This window comes from Carya illinoinensis, chromosome 15 (assembly GCF_018687715.1).
Source record: "Carya illinoinensis cultivar Pawnee chromosome 15, C.illinoinensisPawnee_v1, whole genome shotgun sequence".
Lineage (NCBI taxonomy): Eukaryota > Viridiplantae > Streptophyta > Magnoliopsida > Fagales > Juglandaceae > Carya > Carya illinoinensis.
In genome coordinates this window covers 30,434,694-30,452,854 of record NC_056766.1, presented here as the reverse complement: position 1 = coordinate 30,452,854, position 18,161 = coordinate 30,434,694, and the positions used below count along the sequence as shown (strand labels likewise).

Sequence of the window (18,161 nt, the reverse complement as noted above, 5' to 3'; positions counted from 1 at the left end):
TCCGTGCGAGACTATTGATTCCCAGTGCAGTGGAAGATGTGTTGCCCTTTATAGATGTGTTGATTAAGGGCACTGGACGTGATGAACTAAAGTTATGCATCACTTTAGTTAGTCTTCTAACTTGAAGACATGAGCTGTAAAATTGTATAGTATAAGAGATCATGCTGGAGATAGAGGCTAGCATGTTGAGAACCAGTCTCCAAGTTGGAGATTGGTGTGATTGTAGGATTATGGAGCCTGGTTTGAAAGCTGTAAAGGCACCAGGTAAATTGTTCACTCAGTTGTGGCTCGAGCGAAACTCAGTTTGCTCAAGGTGTACATAAGTGCGGACTCATTAACTCCAGCAAAAGAGGAATCCTAGAGAGTTGGGATTGTGCAATAAAGTACTTGTAAATCTCCTCTGAAGAAAATTCCTTGCAAGCTTCGTGGATGTAAACGATGCGAATGTATTTGAAGATGCATTTGGAGAGGCATTTGGACATCCATTTGAAGACGTACCTGCAGATGCATTTGATAGCAAAAATCTCTCATGTCAAAAAAAGATGTGCATTCATTTGAAGAATAAATTAGTTTGCAAGCAGCCTAGTATGACACACTTGGGTGGAGGGGGTGATTGTTGAATCAACTCAAATGTGAATGCAAATGATGTATAGCTGCTACACATGCACCGTTCGGTGCTTTGTTTTATTAGACACCCACCCCTTAAATTTCTGCAGCAGATTACTGCACCGTAAGTGGCCTGCTCTCCTATAAATAAGAGAGCTTGATTGTGCAGAAAGTGACGGTGGGGGGAGAAGAAAAGAAGAGAGAAAGAGGGTACGTGAGAGAGAAAAAGAGAATTTATAGAATTTTTGTAAATCTCATACAAATTCAATAAAAGAGGTTTCAGTAGACGTAGGCAATTTGCTAAACCACCTAAATATCGTCTTGTGTGATTTTTGGACAAGACGGAGGCGCAACATATCATTCATGTAACATTAAATTGTTTTGGGATTATCACCTCACTCTAACTCTTCCCGAGTTCCAAAATATAAATATTATAAACATTTTACACTAGCATAAGTCTGAAAATTTATAAATGAAAGACTTGGGATAGTGTGGTTTGCTAACCTTAGATGTTCTGAGATCATCTATAAGTCATACAATTAGTGCTTGCCAACAAATTGTATTGGGATAGTCTTCCAATAAATCCAATGCTTCCTTTGTTATGGAATTTGTGACAAAAATAAAGAAAAAAGAATGCACCAGTATAAGTGGTGCTTATATTGAAATCCATGCATTTTCAGTGTATTCTTGAAGGCTTGGTCATGTATTTCTGCTGTAATACCACTCCGCCTCCAACATATAAGATTTACATAAATCTGCCCACTTATTTGTAGCTAATCCCATGATATAATCCACTTGTTTAGTTTCCATTTTGTTGAGTCTCATAATTTTCTACTGTTTTTAGTGATTGCATGTTACCGATATAACATTTTTATAAGGAGAGAGCTGACCCATAACCACGACACTCCTAACATACTGGCATTGATTAACACTGTTAAAAGAATGTACAAAAACCACAGTGAAGCATGGTCCTGATCAAGGGAAACAAGCACGATCAGTAAAGCCTAGGTACCACTTACCCGAGACCACCACATGAAACTGAGTTTTGTTGTAACTATCAAGCCGACGTTCCATATGTTAGCAGTCGTTTCTCATGATAGCGAAAAACTCCAACATGTATGTACAACCTATGACTACCCAAATGATGACCCTAGTATGGGGAAAACAAGGTTCTTTTAGCAGTTGATGAAGCTAAGAAGCTTCAGATGGAGCGCATAATTCTATAAGATGACACGTGATCATGGCAACCCAACATGACAAGGTCACGTCGGACTAGAAAATTTCACGAGTGATCAGAGACATCACCAAGACGTTGAGAGAACTTTCTAGAAAGCTTAGAAAATCTATAGAAATGCCAACTTTGTTGCGCACAACTTAACCAAATGGGCCGTCACCAATAATTTAATGGGCTGCATTCCCTTTCAATCCATCTCGAGCTACCGTATAGATCTCGATTTTAGTATTCAAGCCACCATGACTTCCCAACTCCCGCACTTTCTTTGTAATATTTGCTGAGGAAAAAGAAAAAAGATCTGGGAGAAATTAAATTGGAACGAAAATTGTAATAAAATTAGAGAGGGGAGAAATAAGATAATTGATGTTGTCCTAAGGGCTAAGAGTACTCTAATATCACTTGGAAAGCTAATTCAATACCTGTTATATCCCAGCAAAGCCAAATAACACAATAACAGTATAACAATACAGCAATGTGATTGGTTTCAAGCACAAGGGGATGCCAAACAACCCCAGGAACATAGAGGGAATGTCATAACTCCAGAATATGCATAACTAAATTATAACAACTCAGAGCTAAATAACACAGCAACAAAAAAACAACACAGGTGGAAACATATGTTTAACTAAATTATAACAACCCCCAAGAACTTCAAATGTTAAAGGTATAGCTCAAGATCATGTTTAGGTAAAATATATCACAACAACAACATCGCCAAATAACACAGCAACAAAAATGCTTAACAACAAAGGGAAAATAAACGAGCACAGTTGGCTGTCTACTCAACCCAAGAAACAATTAATGGTATAACTCAAGAACATATTAGTCGTTTGGAGAAAAGAATAACAGTAGAGGGAAAAGTGATCATTTTTAGGAGCTGCCAACTCACCCACACGGAGAAAACAAAAGAAATGTATAATACTCTTATAACACGGGGCTCAGAATTGTCAAAGGTGAGTAAAAGGAGAGAAGTACAAGCTCGAATGCTTGCAAACCCCGGTTGCATGTGTAAAAATTTCACAATAAAAATGGTCATCCAAGTTATCCCTGCCATAGAGATTGAGCTCATTTCACAATACCTGTTGATTTTACACTTCCAATATTCAATTTAACCATCATCACAACCGCATTACATAACAAGTACAGCCCCAATGACAGTCCATGCATATCAACACCATAAGTTGCAAAAAATTTGTTCTAATAACAAATTCAAGACCAATGCAATATAGTGATAAAATCACACTCTCAATAGCTGCCACAATGATAAAATGAAACAAGAGATATGCAACTCAAGAACATATAACTCAATCCATAAACCACAAGATCATATAACTCACAAGAACTCACAAGTTAATGAAAATAGAGAGAAACTATATAAACTCAAGAACAAAGACTCATCTATCACAAATAATACAAATTAGAACGAAAATCTCATACCTATCATAAAGACAACCAATCAATCACAAATCACACAAATGCATAAGAAAATCTCATACCTAGAAACCCTATACAAGGACAAACAAAGATCCAAGTTCTTAAGTAAAATGGTAGATTATAAATTTGGTGAAATTAAATGAAACTTGTGTTTATGCAAGAGTGATAGCAAGAGAGGTTCTTTCTCAATTTTTGAGGCATAGAACATGAGAGAGAGAGAGAGAGAGAGAGAGAGAGGGCATGTGCTTCTTGGAAGAGTGGAGAAACTTATTAGAGAAGACAATTGGAGGAGCTGCTATTGATGGATGAGAAGAAGAATCAGGTGCAAGTAGAGCTCGAGAGTGACAGCAAGAGAGATTCTTTCTCAATTTCTGAGACGTAGAACATGAGAGAGAGAGAGAGAGAGAGAGAGTGAGTGTGTGTTTCTTGGAAGAGTGGAGAAACTTATCAGAGAAGACAATTGGAGGGGCTACTATTGATGGATGGAAGGAGAATCAGGTGCAAGTAGAGCATGAGAGACATGAGAGACAGTAAACGCAAGAGGGTAAACGACACAATAGAGAAAAATAATAAACAATTGGAAATGGGATGCTACTATAGCGTCCCGAATATGGGATCTAAGAGCATCCCCATCCGGTTCCCTAAACATCAAATTCCCTATAATTTGAAGAAATATTTAGGGATTTCATCCCAAACCACCCCCCATCCCATTCCCCATTTTGGGGTTTAGGGATGGGGTTGCTACAGTAGGTCCCCTACTGTTTGTCCCCAAACCATTTTTATATTGAGAGAAATTATTTGTAGTTAAGTTTATAAAAGGAGGTGAGAGAAAAATGTAATAAAGAAATAATAAAGAAATGTTATTTTAATAAAATAGGGAAAATATAGGGAATGGGATGTAGGAGGTTTTTGAAAGATGAGTAAAATTTAGGGAAAAATTTTAGGAAATGTACTTTTTAGTTAAATTATAGGAAATTTTATAGGGAATGGGATGTGAATGCTCTAATATAACATTCTCAAAACAAACCCAATAAAGCTCGGCCGAACGTGGGTGTCGAAGGGTGACTTCCTCAAATTCTTGACCATAATTTGGCCAAAGAGAGGAAATGCTCGGATGGATGGGAATGCTCTAATGGCTACTTCTCCTTCTCCACATTAGCATACTTCATATGGAATATTAAAAGAGTAATCATACACTAACAATTTTTTTTACTATTATTTTACTACTTATTTACAAACAACCAATGAAATCATGCCACTTCTATTAAAATTAAATTTAATATTACAAAACTACCTTCTATTTCATGTAAAGTTATAAAATAGTTGTAAGACATTTGTAAGGTTATTATTTTTTATATTAAGATGAAATGGAGTATTAAGAAATTTTGAATTGTTTGAGGTTTAATTGTGAATAAACCCTTTTTGAGGAGGGCCGGTTTACCCTCAAAATTGATAGCTGCTTTATTCTTAAATGGCTGATGTTAAAATAAAGGGAAATGTTACACATCATTCCACACTACACACTTTATATATTAAAATAATATTTTTTATTTTTTATTTCATTTTATTCTTATTAAACTAATTAAATTATTATATTTATTATCTACACACTACATATTTATTATAGAAAAAATATAAAAAAATTAAAATAAGTGTGATGTGTGAAGTGTGAGGATGATAAAAAAAATTTTTTTAAAATAAATAAGAATTATGACGTTGGTTGAAAAAGAAAAAGAAAAAGAAGAGAAAAAAAAGGATATGACAAGGTGGCGGTCCAGACAATGATCACGTGGACAAAACTACACCCCTTTTTCCATCTCTAATGGCTACTTCTCCTTCTCCACCTTACTACACTCCTACGATTACGAAAATGTCGAAGCTCCTCCTCCACTCCCCACATTTCACCTCCATCCACGGCCGAACTCTGTCATCCCTACTCATCCTCTCCAGCCCCCACTTCACCCTCTCCCCTCTCCCTGCTCTCCCTTTTCATCGTCCCTCCTCTCTCTTCCTCTCACCGCCTCCCTCTCCTCTCCGCTCCTTTCACCGCCGGACCTTCTCCGTCCGCGCCTTCGACTCATCCGAAGAGGAAACCAAAGGAAAAGCAGTTGGGCCCGAGGTGAATAAGATTGATGATGGCGGCGAGACTTTCGCAAGTCTCCGCGAGGACTACCCGACCGGTGAGTTTCAGTTCGAGGAGTTTAGCTGGTGGAGGAAGTTCACCGTGAAGCTGAAGTTGCTCATTGCGTTCCCTTGGGAGCGCGTTCGCAAGGGCACCGTCTTGACCATGAAGCTGCGCGGCCAGGTTTTGTATTCTCCCTCTGCTGTTTCCAATCTATGCCCTAGAAATTAAGCTTAGAGAGTAGAGCGTAGGATGAGATTAAGTTCTAAAAGCTTCTTTTGCTGCATAATTGTATCAGTGTATTTTGAGTATCTTAAATGTGGTTATCACGCATTAGAATACAGTTGTCCATTTACATTATTGTAAGCATTGTTGGGTTTGTTATTGCCCTGTTTTTATTTCGGCAATGGATAGAAATTGAAACTTTTCTTCTTTTTCTCATATTTAGATATCCGATCAGCTGAAGAGCCGTTTCTCTTCAGGACTTTCTCTACCTCAAATTTGTGAGAACATTGTAAAGGCAACATATGATCCTCGTATTTCTGGTATCTATCTCCACGTAGAAACCTTGAGTTGTGGCTGGGGTAAAGTTGAAGAAATCCGAAGGCATATCTTGGATTTCAAGCAATCAGGTAGTGTCACAAAAATATTTATTTTGTAGAGTATATATGCATGTTCTGAATAAGTTGAATTGGATCATTGACCTTTCTCGGGCTTCTAGAATTGGGATGGAGTATGCCTGGTTATTGTAATTGCAAAAATGAAGAGGTGCCAACTCCTGATGCGTATGAAACATGTAGCCCATGGCAGTGATCAATTCGTTTAAACATGCTTGAACCAATGATGTATTCACCATCGCAACTGTAGATTTGTGTTTTACATCTATTCAAAGAGGAGGGGGCCTGTTTTCTTTATTCATCTATATGACAGACAATAAATCTTTGGAACATTAGATGCACCATTTTTTAAATGGGAGCCGTATCTGCATTAACCAATCTTGAAAGTAAGATGCTTAACAATTTTTAGTGACAAGTGTTAGGTCCATTAAGAGAGCGTACAAAATTAAACTTACAAATTGATGTAGCATGATGTAAGGTATCAGATCTAATTTACACTATAATGATGTTTATAATCTGACGTACCACATCAATTCATCTCAGTTTTAAAATTTACTGTTGTAGGATCTTTTAGTAGATGTAGGCCCTGTTTTGTGTAACAAGGTATTCTCAAATATTTTCAAATGTTTATTTCCCAAACATCACTCAAAGATAAAATAATTTTCAATTTCAAAATTTCAATTTTTTCATCTAATCATTACCTAATCATTATTCAAACACAAGACCTAGTGCAACTTTCCCAAACTTCCAAACAGAACACACAAAAAAAAAAAAAAAAGAGAAAAAAAGAAGAAAAAAAAAACTTTTTCAAATTCCAAAACAAAAATAATATTCAAACGATTTTTTTAACTTATAATATTTTTATTCAACTTTTTTCTCTATCTTTTCCCAAAACCCAATAAAACATTTAACTCAAACCATTTCATTACTCTTCATAGATATTCTGAGATATTCTTGGTGTCCAAACAAGCCCTTACCATTTCTCATTTATGGTAGCTCTCTCTTTTTCATTGCAAGGTCATTGATTTTGTTTCTTATCTCCAAGGTATTGGATGCCTTCTTTGCTGATAGCTGAGTTCTGTATTGTTTTTAAACATAGAGTTTTGTATACTGATCTGCAAGCTATTATTTATTTTGAGGATGACTAAATTTGATCTTTACTTGTAGGTAAATTCATTGTGGCATATGCACCCGCATGCCGTGAGAAAGAATATTACCTTGCCAGTGCATGTGAAGAAATTTTTGCCCCTCCAAGTGCTTATTTTTCTTTGTTAGGTTTAACTGTTCAAGCATCATTCCTTAGAGGTAAGTTGACTTTGCTAGTTCTCACATAGCTTTCCTGCAAGCTTGGATAGAGCTAGTGTATCTGTAGGTTTCTCTCCTTTTCTTGGGGTTCTTTTTTTTTTTTTTTTGTTTTGGGGGGAGGGCAGAGGGGAATTTAAAGAATCAATTGCTGGAAGTAAACATGAGATTGTAGCGTATGCAATGAATGCTGTGAGAAAAAATATTACCATGCCAGTGCATGTGAAGAGATACTTGCTCCTGCAAGTGCTTATTTTTCTTTGTTATGTTTTACCATTCAAGCGTCATTCCTTAGAGTTAAGTTGACCTTGTTAGTTATCACATAGTTTTCTTGCAAGCTTTGATATGGCTATCAGGATATATCTTGTGAATGTTTATGAAGAGTTTTGAGTATTTTTTTTTTCCCAAATAAGGTATAAAACTCATCAAAACCACCTTTAGTAAACGTTATTATACCTGATGCCTGGGTATCTTGAAGCTCCAAACTACCCTCTTACTGTTAATTCTCTGTCTCTAAGTCATTTACCATCCCAAGTGTTCTGAGATCAAATCCTCATAGACAGTTTCTGTTCGCTTGTTTGGAATGACCTGAAGTTTTTGTTTGTGCAATATGCCTAGATGAGCTTGGACTCAACATATGTGCTCTAGTTATCTTGAATTAATACTGTTGTTGTATTTTCAGACATATATTAGTTAATACACAGGGAATCTATATACGAGCACAAGCATTTAGCTACCTAATGAACCATTTGCTTGCTTATGTTATTATTCTCTGCCTCAGAAATCTGAATTTGAATGTGCTAAAAGTTTTGTAATTTTTAAAATGGTTTGAGTATTCTTTAAGGTTTATAGGCCAAAATAAGACATTCAATTATTAGATTGTGTAAGTAAAGTCTCAAAACCTTGAGCACAAGCATTTAGCTACCTAATGAACCATTTGCTTGCTTATGTTATTATTCTCTGCCTCAGAAATCTGAATTTGAATGTGCTAAAAGTTTTGTAATTTTTAAAATGGTTTGAGTATTCTTTAAGGTTTATAGGCCAAAATAAGACATTCAATTATTAGATTGTGTAAGTAAAGTCTCAAACAAGGTTTTGAGAATCCATCCTTGCAAAGTTGCATGGCACCCCTTTTCAAGGCATGGACCGCATGGTTGATATCTATTACTGATGGTTTTATAAATTAACATGGACATCATGGCCTTGGCTCTTCTGTCATCATGCAACTTTGAATTGAGAGACAATACTGCATTTTATAGCAGTTGTGGTTAATCCTGAATGTCATATGTGCTCACACATGCAACTTTTAGATGTTTGGATAAAATCTTGTAACTGTTTTTGTGCTTACATGAATTTTTAAGGACAATGAAGACAAAGAGCGTTCATTGGAGGAGATTAGACTACTGTTTGTTAGAATTCTGTTTCTTTGGGCCAAAGCTGTAGATTTCAATGGACTGGATTTTCATGATTTTCTTATTTCTATTTCTTCTTCTTAGATAGGTGTTATCTCTTGTATACCCCTTGTGTACTTGGGCTAAGCCTATCCATATTAATATAATATAATCGTTTACCTATAAAAAAAAAAAATTGAATTTTTAAGGACAAATTCATTAAAATCCTTTCCTAATTTGTCAATTTATAAATGGTACTAACACATGACTCTAATTGTATATTTAATAGAGCTTGGGAGTGTTTTTTTGTGCAGGTGTCTTGGACAAAATAGGAATTGAGCCACAAGTGGTAAGGATTGGCAAATACAAGAGTGCTGGGGATCAACTTACACGCACTACAATGTCTGAAGAAAATTGTGAGATGCTGACTGCATTGCTAAACAACATCTATGGGGATTGGCTGGATAAAGTTTCTTCTGCGCAAGGTACTTGGCATCTGAGGCTTTTCTCAATCTTCAAGTATTTACTAAACTAATAGGTTTTTTTAAATTTTCCGTAGGGAAGACAAGGGAAGATCTTGAGAACTTCATCAATGAAGGCGTTTTCCAAGTTGAAAGGCTGAAAGAAGAGGGTTGGATAACAAAAATATGCTATGATGACGAGGTACAGATTTATGTTCCAGTTTACTTTGAAGTTAGGCTTGAGTATGTAAAACTTGAAAAACAAAATATAGAGTAATTGTAGGACCAATATCTGCTACAGCATGCCATTAAAAACACTAGGGAATATTCATAGAGTGAGATGACATTCTCATTTGATTTTTTTTTTAAGTAAACAATTATATTAATAATGATAGGCATAGCCCAAGTTTACAAGATGATATACAAAGGTAGACCCTATCTATGTTGAAGCAATAGAGATAAGAAAGTCATGAAAGTCGAGACCATTAAAGTCTACGTCTATGGCCTATGTACGCTCCTTGTCTTCGAATGTCCGTTCATTTGATGTTTAGTATAATATTAGAGGGTTGCCTCTACGTGCTCTTTCAGATAAGTTATTGGTAGAGCTTCTACCACACGAATCCAATATTGTTTCTGATACTTTATGTTGGTCATTGATTATAGCTTTTGTTACATTCTTCGAGTGTGACAGGCATTTTTAGTGGAAGTGGTTTGTGTCCTTCAAATGGTAAAGCCTTTTTTTTATTGATATGATGGTTTTTCAGGATGTTTTAGTAACATGTACTTGTTGCAGGTTATTTCAATGTTGAGTGAGAGACTAGGAATGCAGAAAGATAAAAATCTTCCTATGGTTGATTACAGGTAGCCAACTTCTTGATGGAGGCTTGCAATGATGTATGCTTTGGTGTTTACCAGATTATATTGTTTCAGCAGAGTCATTGTTGTTGGCAACCCGACAACGTCTTTGTCCTAATTAGAGCTGTCATTTTCTATCATCTAGACAAATTATTGGTGTTACTTTCTGTTGCAGGCATCTAATCTTTAGGTTGCCAATGCAACTGTACTTGACGGCTGTATCATAATCCAACATCATGTACAAACTTGTCAATATCCTGCTGATTTTAGGTTTATGTTTTGAGTGAATCCTTGTTGTGAGGCTACACTTGTCTTGCATATGATACTTATACAATTTCACGATCTAAATTTCTATAAGCATCCGTAGACAAAATCTTACTATCTTGTTCTCTAGTCTCCGTTTAAACCATGCAACTCTTCATTATTTTGATGTATGTATCAAATATTAGATTATTCATTTTTATGTGACAATGTGCATCATCATTTTTATTTACAGCACTACGTAACTTTTTCTGCATGCACACATTAGAAAATCATTGTCATCTGATCTTTTATTGAATTGGTGCTATGAATATGAAAAAGTTCATATTTCTCTCTGTGATTTATGACTGGTCTAGTAGTGCCACTAATTAAATCGTTTGGATGTTAAAAGACATTAAATAATAAATTTAAGAATAATTTGTTTTTCATGATATTGCAGAAAATACTCTCGAGTTAGAAAATGGACTCTTGGTTTATCAGGAGGTAAAGACCAAATAGCTTTGATCAGAGCTTCAGGGAGCATTAGTCGTGTACGAAGTCCACTAAGTGTCCCTAGTTCGGGTATTACTGCAGAGCAGTTCATTGAGAAGATTCGTAGTGTCAGAGGTATGGATGAATCTTATAATTCATATTTGCTTGATCTAGTGCTTCTTTTTCTGACCGTGGAGATCTGACAGTTTGCTCTTAAGATGTGAGTCATGTCACCATGCCTTATGAGATTGTGATATGCTAAATATGTTCATGTTATGTCAATGCGAAGATGTTTTCTTATTCCATAGTATGGTAGGCATCTGTGGCTTGGATCTTAAGAAGTCCTATGGTAGGCATATAAAGACTGCTAGCACAGAGGAACTCAAAGAAAACCGGGACTTAGTTAAATTACCTGAAGAATGGCAACATCCATATATTTTTTTTTATTTTTTGATAAGTAACATCCATATATTTATCAAATGAAAAAAAAAAAAAAATGGCAACATCCATATGCATCCACAACATGCAGCTGTAAGCTTTGCTTGGGTGTGGTCCGGAATGTGTTCTATTCAAACCTCCATCCTTAATTAGAAGTATAAGAAAGATCATGCCTTTATCTGCTTGGGAGTTGCTTCGTGTGAAACCAATTACTGTATTCTTTCCTTACCTTTTTAGCTACTAGCTATTTGCACAGTCAAGTTATTTTTCCAGTCATCTTGGTTTTCTTTTTCTACCTTCTCCTTGCCCTTAGAGTCAAAAAGATATAAGGCCGCTATCATCCGAATTGACAGCCCTGGAGGGGATGCTCTTGCTTCAGATTTGTAAGTGCCTCTATATTTTACCTCCATGTATGTCATTTGAAACTATTTACTTATCCAAAAGAACAATTAATGAAAATAATCCTTTGATATGTGAAATAAGATGGTAGAGGCAGCCTAAAACCTTCTCAGCAGCACACACTGAAACTGATTTGCTTTAACTCTAGTATTTATACTACTACAAGGCATGGGTACACACCTTAGGAGACATAGCTGTTTAATATCATCTCCAAAGAATAGTAGTTACATCTGCTAGAAATTTTGAAGTAACCAACACTTGATTTCTAATTCTACTAACCAGAAAACATGATATTAAATTGTGCTACTTTGCTCCAACAAGAATAGGGAAAATCTGCAACAATCACCTTGGCTTAGGCCTCTTAGCTATTGAGGAGTGATAATAGTTCCATTCATAACAATTATACTCCATAATGGATATGAGAAAAGTGTCCATCTCGGATGTATCTACCAAAATCTTCTATGCCTCAATTAATATGACCAAAGTTTTTACATTTAATGAGCAAACTGTGGCACTGAGCCCAAGCTGTTGCTCCTGAAACTTGCATTTAACCACTCAGTGGCTAAAAAAATAAAATCTAGGATTGATTTTCCTCCCACGGAAGCTTTCTGTGACTCTGAAAACTGGTGTGGACTGTGGCGATTGGTGCATTGTGGAGGCGAACATTCTCTGTTCTATTGAGTCAATGCGGACCAAATTTATGGACTTCGGACCTTTTTCCCCTTTACTTTTGACTTAGCAATAGATTTAATGAGGCAATGCAGAGGCAATCATTTAGGCATGCCATATTATGTGTGTGTCTAATTACATTCCCTGAATCTGTGTCTAAAGTTTCAACCCTATTATATGTGTAATTGGCATTTTGAGCCAAAGTAATCAGCCACAAGGCTACCTGGGTTTTTACCCCCACCAAGGGGAGGCCCTCCTTTGGTTTCTTGTATTGAATTTTTTAAAGAAACTGTCCTATGGTTAACCTACCCTGTGGTGTTTATGTTGTACAGAATGTGGAGGGAAATCAGACTTTTGGCTGCATCAAAACCTGTCATTGCATCAATGTCTGATGTGGCAGCGAGTGGCGGCTACTATATGGCTATGGCAGCAGGAACTATTGTTGCAGAAAACCTGACCTTGACTGGTTCTATTGGAGTTGTCACAGGTGAAGCCAAGAACAATGAAAAAGAAAAAAAAAAAAAAGAAAAAAAAAAGAAAAAGAAAATATAAAGAAGTGAACCTCAGAGCTATGTGAGTGTTAATTTTAGCGCTGAATCCTCCTTACCATAGAAAACCTTGTAATTGGCTTTTCTCCTGTAGATTCTCCAGAAATAGCTAAAAGAAAAATCTTAGTTATTGAATGTCCTTTGGGAATGCTGTTAGGGAACTTGAGGCATCTCCACAGATGCATCTTATCTGCAGGTTATACTCAGCATACAACCTATTTTGAAAAAGATTGGGACCCATTAAGCAAGAATTTCTGTATACCTTTATAATTAGTACTCTATACCCAATCATGACTGAGTTTGTGGTGATTAAGCTTGAACGTTTTTATTCTTTTCAAGATTTTAATCCGGAAAAGGGTCCAGAAGGTCTGTAACTGAAGAAGTTCATATGGGTAACTTGTCAATAATTTCTCATCTCTGTGCATTGCTCCTGGATCAGAATGTGCTTTCCATTTGGAAGTTAATTAGCCTCTCAGCATGTCTCTGGTTCCAGGTGCCTTGAAGCAAAGTACAACATGCGCACACACACACACACCTCTTCATATACATGTTGGGAGATGTGTAATTTTATTAGCTGAACTGCTTCTATGTAAAATCCAAATTGCATCTTCTTATGGTTGCTGAAATTGAACAAATAACTCTTGGATAAAGCTAGAAAGAGAAATCTCCCAAGTCATTCCTTGGTCCCTAAAGGTTGATGCTAATGTGTCAGTAATTTGTTTGTAGGGAAGTTTAACCTGGGAAATCTGTATGAAAAGATTGGCTTCAACAAGGAAATCATATCAAGGGGAAGATATGCTGAGCTCCTTGCAGCTGAAAACAGGCCTTTCAGGTAATTGAAACCTGTATGAGTCTCAGGATGATTCTGCTGTACATGAGTCTCAGGTTCACATTGCAACCTGTATGAATCTCTGCCTACTATGTGACCTAAGTGGTTGTTTGGGAAATATACTTCATCTCATCTCATCTCAAAATTTATCATAATTTTCTTCCCAAACATCACTCAAACACAAATATAGCGACGTTGTGATAGGAATAAACCATCATCATAAGGCACAGCTTCAACACCCAGAAAAAAACTTATCGGCCTGAGATCTTTCACTGCAAAATCTGAATTTAGCTCGTTAATTAGCTGATCAAAAGCAGCCGAACTTGGTCCTGTAATGATGATGTCGTCAAAATATAGAATTTCAGAATTCTGATAAATTGTGAAAGAAGTCTTTTTATTATCTCATATCTGTTTACGTGAGTATTACAGGGGATTTATACCAGAGCTGATTGTAACAGAAAGCATATGAATGTAACTTATAAAAAAAAAAAGGAAAACATATGAATGTAACAAGAATTCAAAATTCAAATTTACATTTGAATATACTACAATTACGGTAACTCCCAAGATCAAATCTGCTCCTCTTCCATTGCAGCCTCCTTGACTTTGTCTCTTAACAGTTGTATCTTTGACTTGGTCTTCAACATCCACCAATAGTTGAGTTTTCTTAATTTTTACCAATTAGGTTGTCAATTCTTTTCTATGTTTGGGGAGTTGGGGGGAGTAACTGGTTGATAGATCAATAAAATTGGTTTGCAGAATGGTCATTCCTTAGGAATAGGAGTAGATATTACTGGGAATGTAGGAGGTCGCCTAAATGGAATGACCATTCCTATTCTTTGTTTTTTTTTTTTTCCCTGTTATTAAATATTTATGTTCTACCAAAATTGAATCAAAATTCCTAAATTACCTGAATGCAAAAAAGTATTTTCCAAAAAACCCACTTTTATTTTAAAAAGGAAGAATAAAATAGAACAGAATGGATGGCCAGCCAAAAAAACTCTTTTTAAATGCTAGGTAATAAAAGAATATATTTTGGGCCTAATTTTTTTTTTTTTTTAAAAAAACATCATATAAAAACAACATATACATCTTTGGGCCTATAAAAATTTATTGTTAAAAAAAATAACATTCTGATAGAAAAAAAAGAAAGAAGAGAAATGCTAAAGACACAGAGATTACACAGAAACAAACCCACAAAATGACGTTACTTCAAGGGATTTGTTAAATTTACTTTACAATAAAAGTAACTTTATAATTTGACGTATCACGTTAAGCCACGTTAGTTTGTGGGTTTACTTTTGTTTAATATCTTTGTAGCTGAAGTATTTAAAATATTATCAAAGAAAACTATTTTAAGAAAAGCCAATGGGTAGCTAGTTCCCCCTTTTGACAGAAACTGGAGCCAGTGTTATTGTTTTTATTGTTTTCAGGGTGGGTCTTCGGTAGTGCCACCACAGGTTTTGTAAGAGGTGGCCAGCTACCTTTAAAATTTTCAAGATTATAATAAAATAATGTAGGTTTTCACAGAAACCTTTTAAATTCCGTCAAAGTTGAGAGGAATAAGCATCCTCAAAATGTATTCCTAGTGGTAAAATCCTAACCAAATGATGATCATTCCCATGGAATAGCCATTCCATTCCAGAGGTGTATTTTGCATACCGTACATTCCCTGGTGAAAACCCAAAATTTTGAGAAATTGTACTTTTGGACAGTTCTTTCCCTATCTCTATCTCATTTATTCTGTCTCTCCAGTAATTTGTAGTAAACCATGCTTTTTGTTATAAATTGAGTCTATGATCTTTTATGTGTTTAGACTGAGAAGCACTAAATGTCCATATGGCTTTTTAGAATACAAGCAAGTATTAATTTTGTTATTCACATACTCCTTTTATTTTTCTTTCACTTTCAGTAAACCATAACAACGCTAAAGTTCATCTTTGATATTACAATTCTAAAAAAATTGTTTGATATTACATAGAAATCTGTTTTGGCTTCTGATGTACCAAATAGTCGGTTATTGGTTTTAATTTACCACTATCCCACAAAAATGAAGTGGCGCAATCAATCCTGACTCTGCCTTGCACTGTGTTGTAGCTGTCCTGTCCCTATGACCTGTTGAACGTTGATGACTTTGATGCCACTCGTTATGTTACGTTTTGCAGGACCTTGCTTCAAGCCTTTTGCCTTAGCATGGAGTTTAACTCTCTATGCTACTACAATTAACTAGTTACCAACTTTTTATACAGACCGGATGAAGCAGAACTCTTTGCCAAGTCTGCACAGAATGCATATAAGCAATTTCGGGACAAGGCAGCTTTTTCCAGATCAATGCCGGTATGTTGATCATTTTTATGTTCAACAAAATTCTGGACGCTCCATTTTTTTTCCTCATGCAAAATCTGAAATCTGTCCAATGTCTCCATCATCTTAGGTGGAAAAGATGGAAGAGTTTGCACAAGGAAGGGTTTGGACGGGTAAGGATGCAGCTTCCAGAGGCTTGATTGATGCTATTGGTGGACTTTCTCGGGCTATTGCTATAGCAAAACTGAAGGCTAATATACCTCAAGACAGACGGGTTTGTTCACTATTTTGCTGCTTTTTTTAATGAATTCGATTTGGACAAAATCTACTGCAGGTTACTACTACTGTAAAAATCACACAACTACTCTCCAACCAATGTTTTTTAGCACACTTTGGATCTGACTACATAATCCCCATGTGTATATTATGTCCATATTAAAAATGGGAAACATAGTTTGGTTGCTCCTTCAATTGTCTAGGAAGAAATTGTATTCTAATTCATTTGGTTGGATGGGGGCCAGGTTACTGTAGTGGAGCTTTCAAGACCCTCCCCTAGTCTTCCAGAGATCTTAAGTGGCATAGGGAATACTCTTGTTGGAGTTGACAGAACACTGAAAGTACTGCTGGAAGAATTGACATTTTCTGATGGAGTTCAAGCCCGGATGGATGGAATTATTTTTCAAAGACTGGAGGGATATGCTTATGCCAATCCCATCTTCACTTTGCTCAAGGATTACCTGAGTTCCCTCTAAACTCATGTCGTCTTCTTCTGCCTCAAAATTTATTTAAAGTTATGATAATTTTGGCACAGAGAGGATTGTTTACACGGTCTGGAAATATGAAGGTGAAAGGAAAGCAAACATGGTAAGATTTATTTTTCTTTCCTTTCGTTTCCCATTGTCTTGGCAATGCTATTTTATGTACATATTCAGGCATATACTTGCATTAAGCATTTAGGGCATTCAGGGAATACAAAGTTGTATTTCACTCAACAGGAATATTGCTGTAAATGATTCATTCAAAGTTAAATAATTTTTTATGACTACAGATTGAGTCCGTAGATTCAAATATTCTGGATTTGATTTCTCCACAAGAGTGTCCTTGAATTATGTGATAATAATTATTCGGTTTGAATGTTCTTTTTATATCTTGCACGAGTTAACACTTGCTTGGAACAAAAATAAAGAGAAGTTGCTCTCATGAATAGTACATTCATGTTACCGTGAGACGATTTTGCCCTTAAAATTGATTCTCCTTTTGTTCTTTCTAACTTGGCCGGGTTTTGTCTTTGGTTGGAATTCACTCGATACGGCCAGTGACCACTCTCCCCCTTTTTGTTTTTTTCTGGTGGGCGAATGAGAAGTACATTGGTAAAATGATAAAGATGATCTGAGTGCAAAACTCAATCCTTTCCATTGTAGCACGCCGTGACACTCATTCCGGTTAAACCATACCACAATTCTTCTTTTCAAAGTCCAACCATGTTGAGAATAAACTCCCACCTTAATTTGGAGAGTCACGTGCTGATTTATGTTCTTGTTAGTTTTTGTCAAAACCTTACTAAAGATAAATTCCAATCGAGAACGTCCTTGGCATGCATTTGTTATGTTATTTACGTATTTGTATATAAATATATTATTGATTATAAATATTAAAAAATATCTTTGATTACTATTTTTAATGAGTAAATAAACGATTTTTTAGTTTTTATTTTATTTTTTAAAAGATTATAGTTGATGAAATGTGTTCGGCACATAAGAGAGTGAAGTTATTGCTAGTGCCAGCTTGGAGACAAAAGTACTTTAGTTTTTCATATTTATAATATTTATAATTTTGGTGGGGTCAAGTATTTTAGGTGCGAATAAATAGTTGAACATTGATTTTTTTTTTTTTTTTATCAAAAAAATGTGAGTAAAGAGTAAGAAATTAAAAACCTAATTAAAGAAAATAGTCATTTCACAAAAATCATAACAAAAAAAAAAAAAAAGTGGATATAAAGTTTTAATTAAAAAGTATATATAAGCAAACATTAAAAACAAATCTCATGATTTAAAATCTTCACAAAGTTTTTAGAGAATATATATTAATGACGACTACAAATAAATAATTTTTTTTATATTGTCGTTTTAAATGTGTTTAAAAGTAAATCTTATTTTTAGTAAATGTTTGTAAGAATTGAAATTTTCTCTATCAAAATATTATATGAAATAAAATTAAATG

At 35.4% G+C, this 18,161-nt stretch overlaps 1 protein-coding gene across 3 annotated transcripts; it reads left to right on the top strand.

Moving 5' to 3' along the window:
• Positions 1-5,064: 5,064 nt before the first annotated feature.
• On the top strand, positions 5,065-16,986 carry LOC122296073 (serine protease SPPA, chloroplastic). 3 transcript variants are annotated; one of them, XM_043105477.1, is made up of 13 exons: positions 5,070-5,579; positions 5,845-6,028; positions 7,181-7,318; positions 9,021-9,191; positions 9,266-9,369; positions 9,961-10,028; positions 10,723-10,889; positions 11,506-11,575; positions 12,593-12,747; positions 13,535-13,640; positions 15,887-15,974; positions 16,072-16,215; positions 16,463-16,986. In XM_043105477.1, the coding sequence occupies exons 1-13, from the start codon at positions 5,097-5,099 to the stop codon at positions 16,691-16,693; spliced, it is 2,109 nt and encodes a 702-aa protein (XP_042961411.1). In that variant the 5' UTR covers positions 5,070-5,096; the 3' UTR covers positions 16,694-16,986. The 3 variants fall into 3 exon arrangements, with proteins under 3 accessions (XP_042961413.1, XP_042961412.1, XP_042961411.1); XM_043105478.1 differs by lacking the exon at positions 7,181-7,318 and having other exon boundaries at positions 5,069-5,579; XM_043105479.1 differs by lacking the exons at positions 16,072-16,215; positions 16,463-16,986 and having other exon boundaries at positions 5,065-5,579; positions 15,803-15,937.
• Positions 16,987-18,161: the final 1,175 nt, after the last annotated feature.

What these genes read in the sequence shown, in the direction of transcription:
- LOC122296073 (XM_043105477.1), top strand. Translation starts at nt 5,097, where the DNA reads ATGGCTACTTCTCCTTCTCCACCTTACTACACTCCTACGATTACGAAA. An exon ending in CCATGAAGCTGCGCGGCCAG is followed by an intron (nt 5,580 to 5,844) that starts GTTTTGTATTCT and finishes TCTCATATTTAG; the next exon opens with ATATCCGATCAGCTGAAGAG. An exon ending in GATGCTCTTGCTTCAGATTT is followed by an intron (nt 11,576 to 12,592) that starts GTAAGTGCCTCT and finishes TATGTTGTACAG; the next exon opens with AATGTGGAGGGAAATCAGAC.